At 34.2% G+C, this 14,627-nt stretch overlaps 1 protein-coding gene across 13 annotated transcripts in view; it reads left to right on the top strand.

Annotated features, from left to right (window-relative positions):
• The window catches only part of LCORL (ligand dependent nuclear receptor corepressor like), a 166,305-nt gene that overhangs the window by 54,847 nt on the left and 96,831 nt on the right, over positions 1 to 14,627 (top strand). For all 13 annotated transcript variants that reach the window (XR_009540383.1, XR_009540381.1, XR_009540382.1 and 10 more), the window contains exons 3-4: positions 7,379 to 7,458; positions 8,354 to 8,483. Coding sequence is in view for 10 of the 13 variants with exons in the window: in XM_060148441.1 (XP_060004424.1) it covers positions 7,379 to 7,458; positions 8,354 to 8,483 (210 nt within the window). In the remaining 3 variants the exon portion in view is untranslated. The remainder of the gene's footprint in view (positions 1 to 7,378; positions 7,459 to 8,353; positions 8,484 to 14,627) is intronic.

Consider the following 14,627-nt stretch of genomic DNA (forward strand, 5'->3'; position numbering starts at 1 on the left):
TAAATCCTTTGTTGTCATTTCAACAGTCTTCCCAGCATCTTACCAGGAGTAGATTCTATCTCAGGAAACCACTTTCTTTGCTCATCCATAAGAAGCAACTCCTCATCCTTTGAAGTTTTATCATGAGTTTGTAATGATTCAGTCACATTTTCAGGCTCCACTTCTAATTCCAGTTCTCTTGCTATTTCCATCACATCTGCAGTTACCTCCTCCACTGAAGTCCGGAGCCCTTCAAAGTCATCCATGAGGGTTGGAATCAGCTGCTTCAAAACTCCTGTTAATGTTGGTATTTTGACCTCTTCCCATGAATCATGGATGTTCTTCATGGCATCTAGAATGGTGGATCCTTTCCAGAAGGTTTTCAGTTTATTTTGCCCAGATCCATCAGAGGAATCACTATGTATGGCAACTATAACCTTATGAAATGTTTTTCTTAATGATTCCTGGTCAGTGGGCTGCAGAGTGGATATTGTGTTGGCAGGCATGAAAACAACATGAATCTTGTTGTACATCTCCATCAGAGCTCTTAGGTGATCAGGTGCATTATCAACAAGCAGTCACATTCACATTTTGAAAGGAATTTTTTTTTCTGAGCAGTAGGTCTCAACAGTGAGCTTAAAATATTCAGTAAACCATGTTGTCAACAGATGTGCTGTCATCCAGGCTTTGTTGTCCCATTCATAGAGCACAGGTAATGTGGTAAATGAGGACTTTTGGAATGGTAAATGAGCATTGGCTTCAACTTCAAGTTGTCAGCTGCATTAGCCCCTAACAAGAGAGTCAGTCTCTCCTTTGAAGCTCTGAAACCAGTCATTGACTTCTCCTCTTTAGCTATGAAAGTCCCAGATGGCATCTTCTTCCTATATGCGACTGATTTGTCTGAATTTTAAATCTGTTGTTTAGTGTGGCCATCTTCATTGATTATCTTAGGTAGATCTTCTGGATAACTTGCTGCAGCTTCTACATCAGCACTGTTGCTTTACCTTGCACTTTTATGTTATGGAGATGGCTTCCCTCCTTAAACGTCATGAACCAATCTCTGCTAGCTCCAAACTTTTCTCCTGCAGCTTCTTCATCTCTCTCAGTTTTCAATGAAGAGAATTAGGGCCTTGCTCTGGATTAGGCTGTGGCTTAAGGGAATGTTGTGGCTGGCTATCCAGACCACTAAAACTTCCTTATCATTCATGTGTTCACTTTTAATTTCCTTTAAGAACTTTTCCTTTGCATTCACAGCTTGACTGTTTGGCACAAGTGGCCTAGCTATCAGCCTGTCTCAGCTTTTGATATGCTTTCCTCACTAAGCTTAATCATTTCTAGCTTTTGATTTAAAGCGAGAGACTTGCTGCTACTCTTTTCACTTGAACTCTTAGAGGCCACTGTAGGGTTATTAATTGGCCTAATTTCAATATTGTTGTGTTTCAGGGAATAGGGAAGCCCAGCAAGAGGGAGAGATGTTGGGGACAGGCCAGTTGGTGGAGCAGTCAGAACACACACACAAAGAATATACAATGGAAAAAAGACTGTCTCGTCAGTAAGTGGTACTGGGAACGTTAAGACAGCCGCATGCAAATTAATGAAGTTAGAACACATCCTCACACCATACACAAAAATAACTCAAAATGGCTTAAATACTTAAATATAAGAAATGACACCATAAAATTCCTAGAAGAGAACATAGGCAAAACATTCTCTGATTTAAATCCTACCAGTGTTTTCTTAGGTCAGTCTCCCAAGGCAATAGGAATAAAAGCAAAAATAAACAAATGAGACCTAATCAAACTTAAAAGCTTTTGTACAGCAAAGGGAACCATAGCAAAACGAAAAGACGACTTAGATAGAGTGGGAGAAAATATTCGCAAATGATGTGACCGACAAGGGCTTAATTTCCACAATACACAAACATCTTATATAACTCAACAACAACAACAAAAAAAACCCAGTTGAAAACTGGGTAGAACACCTAAATAGATATTTCTCCAAAGAAGACACACTGTTGGCCAACAGGCACATGATAAGATGCTCAGCATCACTAATTATTAGAGAAATACAAATCAAAACTATAATTATGTACCACCTCAGACCAGTCAGACTTTTTTCTTAAAAAGTCTACAATTAACAAATGGCTGGAGAGGGTGTGGAGAAAAGGGGGAACCTTCCTATACTGTTGCTGGGAATGTAAGTTGGTGTAGCCACTGTGGAAAACAGTATAGAGGTTCCTCTAAAAACTAAAAATAGAGTTGCCATATGATTCTGCAGTCCTACTCCTCGGCATACATCCAGACAAAGCTATAATTCAAAAAGGCATGCGTCCCTATGTCCATACCAGCACTATTCACAATAGCCAAGACAAGGAAGCAACCTAAATGTCCATTGACAGATGAATGGATAAAGAAGATGTGGTACATATATACAACGGAATATTACTCAACCATAAAAAAGAATGAAATAATACTATTTGCAGCAACATGGATGGACTGAGAGATTATCATACTAAGTGAAGTCAGAAAGGGAAAGACAAATACCATATGATATCACTTATATGTGGAATCTAAAATATGACACAAATGAACTTATCTATGAAATAGAAACAGACTCACAGACATAGGGAACAGACTTGTGGTTGCCAAGAGGGAGTGGGTGGGGGAGGGAGGGATTGGGAGTTTGGGGTTAGCAGACGCAAACCACTATATATAGAATGGATAAACAACAAGGTCCTATTGTATAGCCCAGGGAACTATATTCAATATCTTGTGATAAACCATAATGGAAAAGAATCTTAAAAAGAATATAAATATGTATAACTGAACCACTTTGCTATACAGCAGAAATTGACACAACATTGTAAATCAACTCTACTTCAATTAAAAAAAGAACACACATAGAACATTGATTAAGTTTGACAACTTATATCGGCACAGTTCTTGGACCCCAAAGCAGTTATAATAGTAATGTCAAAGATCACTGATCACAGATCACCATAGCAAATATAATAATGAAAAAGTTTGAAATGTTGTGAGAATTACCAAAATGTGTGACACAGAGACACAAAGTGAATAAACGCTGTTGGAAAAATGGCATTGATAGACTTGCTCAGCACAGTGTTGCCACAAACCTTCAATTTGTAAAAAAAATGCAATATCTGCAAAGTGCAGTAAAGCAAAGTGCAATAAAACAATAAAACTGCCTTATACGGTTGGACTACAGTTTGTTCACCTATTTGAAAGACCTGCTCACTTCCTAGGTTTGGCAATTATGAATAAACCTGCTATAAACATATGTGTGCAAGTTTTTGTGTGAACATACATTTTTAACTCACTTGGTTAAATACCTAGGAGCACCATTGCTGGATCCTTTGGAAAGGAAAGACTCTGTTTAGCTTTGTAAGAAGCAGACTATCTTCAAGAGTGGCTGTACTATTTTGTGTTCCCACCAGCAGTGAATTTAGGTTCCTTTTGCTCTACATCCTCACCAGCATTTCATGTTGTCAATGTTTTGGACTTTAACCATTTTAATAGGTGTGTAGTGGTATCTTGTCGTAATTTGCATTTCTCTGATGGCATGTAATATTGAGCACCTTTTCATATGCCTGTTTACTATCTGCATATCGTCTTGGGTGAGGTGTCTGTTCAGACAGGCTTTGGCGTCAAGAATGAGTTAGGAAATATTTCCTCTGCTTCTGTATTCTGGAACAGATTATAGAGAAACCATTTGGGCTGGTGCTTTCTGTTTTGGAAGGCTATTAATTATTGATTTGATTTCTTTGATAAATGCCTGTTGAGGTTACATATTTTTTTGTGTGTGAGATATGGTAGATTGTGTCTTTCAAGAAATTTGTCCATTTTATCCAAATCTGTGGGAAACTAATGTTGTCCATAATATTCTTTTGTTACTCTTTTAATGTTCATAGGATCAGTAGTGATGGCCCATCTTTCATTTCTGATATTTTCTCTTTTTTTCCTGGTTAGCCAGGCTAGAGGTTTATCATTTTATTGATCTTTAAAAACTCAGCTGATCCTAATTTTTTAAAAGGTATAGAATATAAACTGGAAGGATATATTGCAAACTATTAATCGTTATCTCTGGATGATGGGATTATGAATAGTTTTTTTCTCCTTTGTACTTTCAATATAGTTAATATGTAGTTTCATAATGAAAAATTATTTTTTAATTATATTGCCTACTGTTATGTATCTTTTAACAAAGTTATCAGTTTTTATGACCTTAATGAAAAATCTAGTTTCAGTATTCTCCTTTTTCACTTTTCATTGAACTTTATCTTTAGGAACTCCAAATTTATTTTCTGTGGCTTGACGGTACTGAAGAGAATAAAAACATTAAAAAGAAATGTGATTAGTTAAAAGAAAATGAAAGTAACATCTACTGGACTTCTGTGTTTTGTGTATGTTCTTAATTAATTTTTACTACAGCCTTAAGATGCAATTATTATTATCCTCATTGTACAGTGAGGAAATTGAAGCTCAGAGAAAGTGACTAGCCCAAGGCTACATCTATCAATAGTATGTGGAAAGACCGTGGTTCACTACAAGGCTCTCTAATTTCAAAGACTTATCTTTCCCAGATAAATCAGGTGAATGATTGGAGCCAGACTTTGACCACAAGAATATGTATATATGGTGGAAAGGTTGATTTTTATCATTCATTTACTATCAGTTTCATATATGACATTGCCTTTTATTAATAAGGTTAGTTGTATAAGGTACATATTTTGACCCTTTTTGAGCTTATACCTTCATGTATTAAAGTTTCAAAATGAGAGACAACTTATTTTAGAGATGAATATCTGAATCATTGTCAAATTTTGTTTGAGAGATAAAATGAATGTGTTTTGTTGTAGTGCTTATTTAATTTTTATGACCTGAAAGGACAACCTGGACAGAGGGAGAAGTCTGGCCTCCAGGTGATTTTTCAAAATCGCTTTTCCTATATATAAAAAAAGTATACCATCATCATTTATTTGGACTGAAAATTAAAAGCTGCTATATACAGAGTAATTACTAAATATTTTTAAGTAAATTCATAGATTTCTGAACCCAGTAACATTTAATGGCATTTATGTAATCATTGATTATTCATTGCCATTTGTTTAACTATGTAGGCATTTATTTTAATTGAATTTCCTTGAAGAACTTCACCTAAAATAACTAAAATAAATGAGGATAATCTCAGCATGCCCAATTTTATTTTACAACTGGTAATGGTCTTAATTAACCCAAAGTTGTTGTCCCTTGAGTCAATATATTTATCACTGAAACTTTATGAAACCTTTCAATGATTTTTCAGAAATACCTTTTCCAGACCTACCAGCTATTTTTCAAAAATCCCAATGCTGGATTCCTTTCATAGTCCCTATTCATGAGGCCATAATTTTTAAAAGCAGTAAGATTTCCTTGATCTATCAAAATTATGTTATGCTTAGCATATGAGTCAAGTTTTTGCTACAGTAATGCTACATAACAAACAGCTCCAAAATCTGTTTCATGTTTATGGGTGACCTTATTCACTGGAATCTAGGCTGTGGATGGGGATAACATCTCCTCATGATTCCATGTTCCAGACTGAAGGATTAATGGCTTTACGGGCCAAGTTCTTCTGATGTTGGATGGTGGAAATTGAAGAGAATTGGGGAAATTTGCCATGCCTTTAAAAGCCTCTGCTTAGAATGGTATACTGTCACTTCTTCTATATTCATTTCATTGGTCAGAAAGCTGTGCCTCACTCTCTGTAAGAGACACTGCACAGTCCTATATTCAAGAGTGTGAATCTATGCTTCTGTTGTACTGACTGGGTGAAAGGTTGGAGAAAATTGTGAACCTGCATAACTACAATTCTGGGTTTTTAACTTTATAGGTTATGTAAACCTTTTCATTTGTCAGGTTGTTTACAAAAAGTGATCAGTTTTCTTAAGCAGATATTCAATTAAAATTTGTCTTCTTCAAACTAACCTTATTAAATATATGTGTGATAGTACAGGATTTAAAAAATTATGACTAGCGACTCTACCTCGTTAATAATTCACCTCTGCATGATGTTTTGCAGTTTATGAAGTATTTTCATATTTTTAAAATTTGATCACAAATAAGTTAGGTGATGGGATCCTTATTTTACAGATGTGGAAATTGAAACGAAACCTTTGTGGCTTGGCAAGGCTACAAATAATAAGTTCCATTCCAGATTTTTGGAGACTTCAAATCCAGTCATCTTTCCATTACTCCATACTGGATCTTATGTTCCCATTCCCTCCTCTTTCCAAGCTTAAATAAATAAAAGGAATATTTCTGGAGCACTGCCAAAATCAAAGGAAGCTATCATTGTACTCTTTATATTCCAGCAAATTATATTATCTTCTATTCTGACCTATATATCTGGATTAATGCAAGAGTATCCCACGGGCTAAACCTAAGTAGTATTTATTCATTATCATTCCAGAAGGATGAGTTTGTTTCCTGTGTAGTTTAGCAGAAAACATGTATTCAATTTCATTATGTATTTCAAAAGTATAAGAGAAATTACTGTGGTATACCAGTGCTTTTCAAATTAGTTCCAATGTAGCTGCCTCAGATGATAATAGTTTATGTATTTGAGGTTCTGTGTATGAATTTATTTGGGAAAAGAAATTGGAGGGAATTTCTATTGCAAGGAGTAAATTTGAAAAATCACTGTCTATACCAAGTACAGTTAGGATGGCAATGTTATTATATCTTCATAAAATTCCTTCATTAGAAAATGTTTTCCACGAACTCACTAATATATTACAACAGTTGGATTATAAGGAACATTCTTGTGAAAAAAATCGATGTTTGGTATTGAATAATATAACTTGTTTACTTGCTTTTTGCTCTCACTCTTGCAACAAAGCCTTTAGCACGTAATGAAAATCTGATCTGACTTCTTAGCAGTGGATTTCTACTTTTTTCTTGGATAGCATTCCATATTCTCAAATCTGTAGGCTTTTCTGGTGCTTTATTCCATTTCTCTGTTTTATGTTGTCTTTCATGATGTGCAAAATTTATTCCTTTATCCCCATATCTCCCTGTTTGTTCTGACTTCTTTCATAGTGAAAATAAAAATTAATAGACAATGATAAATTGAATCTTTCAGAAGGCTAGATGATACTTAAAATTCTATTGTTGGAAAATTAATTTATAACCAGCTCATTGTTCTTGCTACTTTGTCTGATAATAGTGCAAAATTACTCTCCGTATTTCTTTCTAGATGTCACCAGTTTAATTTTGGGGGGGCCTTTTCCCCTTACTATTGCAGCTAGCTTTTTTATATGAGCCATTGCTATGGCGAGTGGTAATTTTATTTGTTTTAATAAAGTTAGTGTATTTAATCAATATTTTTCCCTCTTTTGAAGACTGTGAACCAGAAGAGTTGACTGACTGGTCTATGGATGAAAAATGTTCATTTTGTAACCTACAGAGAGAAGCAGTCAGTGTAAGTTTTAGTGCTATGAAATTATGTCTAAACTAATTGCACAATTGTAACACAATTTTTTAAACTTAATTTGTTCTGAGAATTTATGACTTACAGTGAAATTTAAATACTTGATTTTGGTAATGAGAAGAATATTTTAAAGTCTTATGTTAGAAGTCTAACATTTAGCTTAACTTGCAGGTAAAAATCCCAACAACATTCTCATCTTTTTTGCTCATTTCACATTTCTTTCTTAAAGCTCTTTGACTCATAAAGTTCAGTTCAGATCTGTTTTGTATTTAGGTAGACACGGGTGAGCCGAGTTTGGTCTGAGACCACCCTGTAGTCTGATTTCTTAGGAATCAGTGGTTGGAGGATAATGTAGTACTACGTTTTAGCCTTTTACTTTCTCATGAAGTCTTTTGGATATCATAATTATCTCCTGTGAAATGATAAATTATTAGTTTCTACTGTAAACAGGGCATAAAATAGACAAGCAGCATCTTCTTGCATGGTGGGAAGTCCTAATTCTTTTTGTACTGTTGTGGGAAGGGCTGAGAAGAAATGGGAATTTGAGAACTTGCACCCATTTTGGTCAGATTAGTGGATAAACATATCTGCTTTGTTCTTAAAACTCTCATTACTGGCATGCTATGTAGTGAGTTTATTTAACAATATATTTTATCTGCCCCCCACCCCCTTTTTGACAATAGTTTTGCTAAGGAATAAGGCTAGTTTGTCCCTCTATCAAAGATAAATTTCTTTTTTCCCGACTCCTTTCTCAAATCTTATGTTCTGTATATAATTTGACATATTTAAAAGATAAAAAAATAAACAGAATTTTTTTGCCATTTTAAATGGAGCCCCATGTTTAAATAAAAAGTGATTTTTTTATGTTGTTTTCTTCTAATTTTAGGATTGTATACCATCTCTTGATTCTTCACAGTCGACACCAACAGAGGAACTATCATCTCAGGGCCAGTCCAACACTGAAAAGATTGAATGCCAAGCAGAAAATTACCTAAATGCACTCTTTCGAAAGAAAGGTAATATTGATATACTTTGTCATTTAAAATTTGCAATAGACATCTAAAATGTTTGAATTTTCTCTCACACAAGTTTTTAATATGTCAATCTCTACTCCATTCTTGATTATTTCCTTCTTTGTCCTTAGTTTTTCTTCATATTTTTAGGGACATTAGGATTTGCAATCACTGTAGAGCTGTCTTCTATTAGGCTTTCCTTTTCACCATTCTATTCTCAAATCTCTCCCTGACTTTATTTTCTTAATCTACTATAGGCAGAAGAAAATTTTATATGCTTCTGGTCTTCCTTATTTTGTTTCTGACTTCAAAAGTTCTTTTGTGTTCAATAAGTGATAGATATAATATATTGCAAAGCTGTTTTTAGAAATGTAACAGTTAAATCATTTATCAGCCAGGTCGGTAGTATATTTGCTGGCTTGAGATTTCAGTGTTTCTTTGATAGCTTGAATGTGCTTACTTGACATTACAATGTCAGTGTTGTTCTTTGCTTCCTGTCTATCTAAACATTAAATCCAAATTAGGGCTGTTTTCACTTGTTTTCTTGCTTTGATACACATGTATCAGGCAGAAGTTATTTTTATATCTTAAGTTACTTGAGAAAAATACAGAAATATAGACCCTTTCATTTTTTGTTCTTGGCCATTTGCGCAGTAGTAAAGTGTTTTAATTTTTATCACATAGACCTTTGGAATAAGTCGTGGTGCAGGGGGAATGAAGGATGGTGGTGGGAGGATCACTGTACCTCCCAGCTTCCTGAGATTGGGGAAAACATTACTGTATTTTCATCTAAGTATTGATAGTGCTTTTACTCCTCTTTTGAATTAGGTAACATCAGATATTTTCTGTTAAAACAGATGACTTACAGGTTTTAATCTATAATGTTGAATATAGTCCTCACCTTTGAGAAAGGAAGCTTTTGTTTAGTCTTACTGTTACGAGTTCTTTTATGTATTGAAATATGAAAATCCTCTGATGAGAAGAACCATTAGTATATTAAAAGGCCTAAAATTAAGAACTATATATTTTTTTAAGTGCAGGGGACTGAAAATCTTTTCCTGTGTGTTACCAAAGTACTTAGTATTGAGAAATTGGCAGTATCTTTAAAAAACAAATTGTTTTCTTAAAATTTTCTTTATGAACCAATATAAAAATTATTTACATGATTTGTTTAAGAATTTTATATTAACTTAGAAAATTTTATTCTGTCTTTATATTTACATTTATAAGAATTATGTTATCAGACTTACATCACTAAGAGAGCTGGAGAAAATGTATGCATTTACACACATGCAAGCAGTAAGTTTCATTCACCTTAGAACTTACTCAGTCGCCTCCTCCTTTGAATAATTTGTAATGGTAGTAGGTAGAAATTAATCAATAATAATGACTTTTAGTATTTGATAGTATGGAGTTAGCCTGTGCTCCATTGCCCTGTTAAGAGTAATCAGTAAAAACTTGGTACTATTTCAGCTGATTCAAGCATCTGGGTCTCCAAGAGGTCTCCTACCAATGGTTGGGTGAGTGTTCATGGATATTTAGTGACCTCTCCATTTGGGGATTTTTTTGGTTTTCTTCAAGATCTTTGAAGGATCACAGAGTTTTTAAATGAAAGATTATTAGTAGTATTTTTGCTTTACTTCAGGTCTTCAGTATTTTTGTCTTTGTTAATTTCTTTATTTGTAGTCCCTCATCACTTTCCAGATTTAATTAAACATAAGGACTTTTCTACTTGTTTACTTGGTTTTGTTTCTGTTGTTTGTTTTTAATTTCTTTGAATGAAACCATTTTCGAGATTTCCAATATGGTCTGAGCAGGATGAGACTAGAAGATAATAACAGTATCTTTTAAATGGTTTTAACTCCTTTGTGTATTTGTTTGTTTATTTAGTAAGTTCTTTTAACTTTACTTTGAAATAAAAGGCAAAAAATGTGTTTTTAAAGATAGGAAATTCCGAGTATTCGGAAGCAAATAAAATGCTAATAAAGCATCTTGTTAGTGAAGTTTTTATTTGATTCCTGAAAATTTCTCAAACTCGGTCATTTATAGGAGTGCTGCATATTAATAGCGTTAGTATTACTGATACTTTAAATCTGTTGCTTAGTTTGAGGAGCATAAGCATGTGATCATCTTGCCAAAACATAGAGAAATCTTCTAATATCCCTATTGTAGCTTGTTTATTATCTTTCTTAACTATAGTTTTATGGAAGTTGATGATGTAAGCTGCTGTTATTGAGAACTCACACTTAGGATAATTAAGATGGTTGATGTCATCAATTATGATTGAACTCTAAGTCCGTTTTGTGACTTACCTCATTTAATCCCAAAACACCGTTAAGAGATAGGTACTCTTGTTATCACTTTAACAGACTGAGATAATGAAGCTCAGAGAAGTTTTGTGTTGTGAACGTTTGAATCCTTGGAAGGAATTTTAAAAGGTCAGAGATTTTTTACGTGAGGAACACTTAGATTCTAAGTATTAAGTAGAAAATCATTCCTGTTCTCTACTACTTAGCAGCCTAGAATTAGGATTATTTTAATTGAATTAGGCAGGCTAGAGAGGACCTATGAGACATACAGAGCATTCCATCTTTGCTTTATATGAACATGAACAGCTTTAGTGATTAGTTCCCTTATAGTATTTAATAATTGGAGAAAACTTATTACTTAATCTAAATACAGTTTGGACTATCCCTTATAATTAGAAGCCAGTCAAAAATACTCTTGTAGGGTTGAGTAAGTACAGTCAGGGGAGTGGATATTTTAGTGCAGAGATGAACTTTTAACTAATTTTGTATATTCTTTACTTTAGAAATGTTTCAAAATTGAGTTCCTTCTAGAGGTTAACCTAGACAATTGTCTAGAATGCTAGAGTAGAATGAAACCTCCATGATAGTAGGGACTTCTGTTTTGTTAATTGCAGTATCCTCAGTATCTGGAATAGTACTTGTCACATCTTAGATCTTCAGTAAGTATTTTTGAATGAATAAATGAGTACTAAGATAAACTGTCCATATATCTTCCAGTTTCTCTACATATTCAGTGGTATTAGTACTTATTTGTTTTATTTGAAGAAGAAAATTATTTAGCGTGTATGTATTGTTTATCTTTTCCTACTTTGTACTTAAGTATATTGCTGTGTATAGCCTGAATATCAGTCAGTTTATTTGTTTTGAAATGTGGGTAAACATAGGCATATAGATATAAAATGCCTTTTCTGAAGCTGTCCCCATAGGATATGAACTAAACTGTTTTGACTTCGGCTTCACATTCTCTGATCACCTGAAGCAGTGTAAATCACTGGCTTACGATTCAGGAAGATATCTCATCTTTTATTTTTCAGTTAAAGAAGGCTACTTGACTAAATTGGACAGATAGTATGCACGTTGTAGCTGAATGAATCATACTGCTAAGTGTATATAACAAAATAAAGCCTTCCTTCATCAAAATATAATGTTTTTCCTACTTTATCTTTTACCCCCCCACACACACATTGAGCATTCATGTAACTACTATTCTGGCCTTTTCTTTTCGAAGACCTTGGTATATAGTTGAAAGCTGCTATTAACCAACCTTTCCCCCTTAAATTAATTGTTAGCTAGGTTTTATATAAAGTTTTTCATGGCTCTTTTGAACACAGATCCTTTTCCTTTTAAACTTTTAATTTTTAAGCTCTATAATACTGCATGAAATAAATATTAATACTGCTTATTAATTAATTGGATTATGACTGATACTAAAAACGTTTGACTTCTTAGAAACAGGAGTGTTAATCTTTTAGATTGCTTTTGTCTAAATGCAGGTATCCTAGAATGACTATGTAAATTTGACCTGATTCATTCAGGCCCTAAGCATTTCTTATACAAATGTGCCTTTGTGATAACACGTGGTCATACATTGACTTTTTCTTTATATGTGGGCTGCCTTTTTAGAACTCTTAGGGAACTGTATGTTAGTGTCATAAAATAATCCACATACCATTATGAGCCACAATCCAGAGGTATCCTTGAAAAGATTTTTCTTATTTTGCCATGTCGAGGATATGAATAAAATTCTAAGAACACACTTAAAATTATAACTATTTAAGATTTTAAGCATTTCTGTTAAAATCACCTTTCTGCCTGCAACACCATCCATAGCAGGAATTAAAGGCCGACTATCAGGTCATTCATTCATCATCACATGGATTCTTATCTCCTTTTGTCTTTTTTAATCTCTAATTTGACCCAGTCATTTACACCTTTACAAGCACCCAAATTTTCTCCACTGTGTTTTCTGGAACTTGTGGTCTTTCATCAGCAATCCCCTATATCCTCAGTCTTTTCTCTTAATGTTCCCTTTACTTTATTGCTTTAAGTGAAACCTATATATTCATAAAAGATGCTTTTGTAGACCTTTCCCTTGCTGGATGTTTTTAATTCCTTGCTTTATGTAATATGGGGGTGATAAAATTAACAAGCAACTTCTGAGATCTTTATAGCTGCTTTCCAATCCTTTATTTGCCATCCTTACTCTAAACCCTGAGCTTGTTTGGAATATCTAAATATTCCATCCATATTATCATGTTGCACGCCTCTACCAGCCTTTTCACTTTCTTCCTCCCATCTTAGTTCTTTGTGACTTCAAATTCTATGTAACTGTTAGGTTCTACATTCTGGCCTCTCAGTTACTTGACCTCTTCATTTCCAATGATCTTTTCCTCCATTCCACTCCAACCACCTTTCCCATGATCATCCCTAGACCTTTGCCACCTCACAAAAATAATTTCAACCATCTCTATTTTTACTACCATTTTATTTCAGTAGTCATCCCAGTATTTTTTTTAACCTCCTTGCAACCCCCAATCTATTGACCATACCACTTCTCACTGTTACTGTCTTACGACTTCACGTCTCTCCTTACTCAGCTCAGATACTGTGCTCAATCGCTGTAATTATCTTTCTGTAAAATTTTAACTCCCTTGCTTCTCTTTTCCTTTGTCATATTTGCTTGTCAGAACCTTACCTGTGTTTTAACCCTATTCTCAATATCTTACACACTTACCCTGGAACAGCTGAACTTGACTAAAGTAAAACACCCTATTATGCTGACTTTCTAAGTCTCACCTAGTCCCTTTCCTCTGTTACAGGTGGTTGTTTTATATCCTTCTCAAAAGTTCACAACTAAAAATTGTGCTTCCTTTTTGTAGCACAATCACCTTCTAACATATTATATAATTTACTTACTTTTATTGTTCATTGTCTTATTCCTTTTGCTAGAATATAAGCACTATGAAGAATTAGATTTTTGTATTTTTGCCTGCTGAGATATCTCAAGCATCTGACAGGTAGTAGATAATTATTTTCTGTACTTTTACCATCTTCACTTCTCAACTCCCCTTTTCTTTTCAACCCATCCCAATTAGATTTTCTTTTCTACTACAACATTGAAATTGTTTTATCAGTTTCATTGGTAATTCCATCTTGTACTATCCAGAGGAAGGTTATTAGTTCTCACCTTATTCAGCTTTTCAGCATCAATTGATAGGGATGAGCACTTCCTTAATCCTGGTTTCTAGGAAACTATATTTTTAATGTTTTCCTTGTCTTGCAGATTACTTCTTTCACATGCTCCTTGCTGCTTTTTGTCTTTTTTACCTTTAAATATTGAAGAGCCTAGGAGTTAGTCCTTAGTTGTCTTTTCTTCTCAATATGCCTTCTCTTACTTGAAGGCATCATTTCATCCAGTGGGTTTAACTACGATGTATGTGTTGATGACACCTGAATATTATAGGATTATATCTAATCCTAATCTTTTCTCTAGCTTTACTCTCTTATATCTGTCCACTTGGTATTCTTCAGTAGAATATTCAGTAGGCATCTCAGAATGACCTATCTAAAACAGAACACTTGACTTTACTCTCCCCAAACCTTCCCCTGCCTCAGCCTTTCCTATCTTAGTAAAAAGTATCACCCTTGACCCCAGTTGGTCAGTCCCCAAGCTAGGAGCTTTTCTTGATTCCTCAGTATCCTGTATACCCACATTCAACCTATCATCAACTCCCATTGGTTCTACCTTCAAACCATTTCCATAGCTGCCATCCTAATCCAAGGCACTTCATCTCTGGCATATACTACTTAAAGAGCCTCCTAACTGGTGTCTCTTCTT

This window comes from Lagenorhynchus albirostris, chromosome 4, assembly GCF_949774975.1.
Source record: "Lagenorhynchus albirostris chromosome 4, mLagAlb1.1, whole genome shotgun sequence".
Taxonomy (NCBI): Eukaryota; Metazoa; Chordata; class Mammalia; order Artiodactyla; family Delphinidae; genus Lagenorhynchus; species Lagenorhynchus albirostris.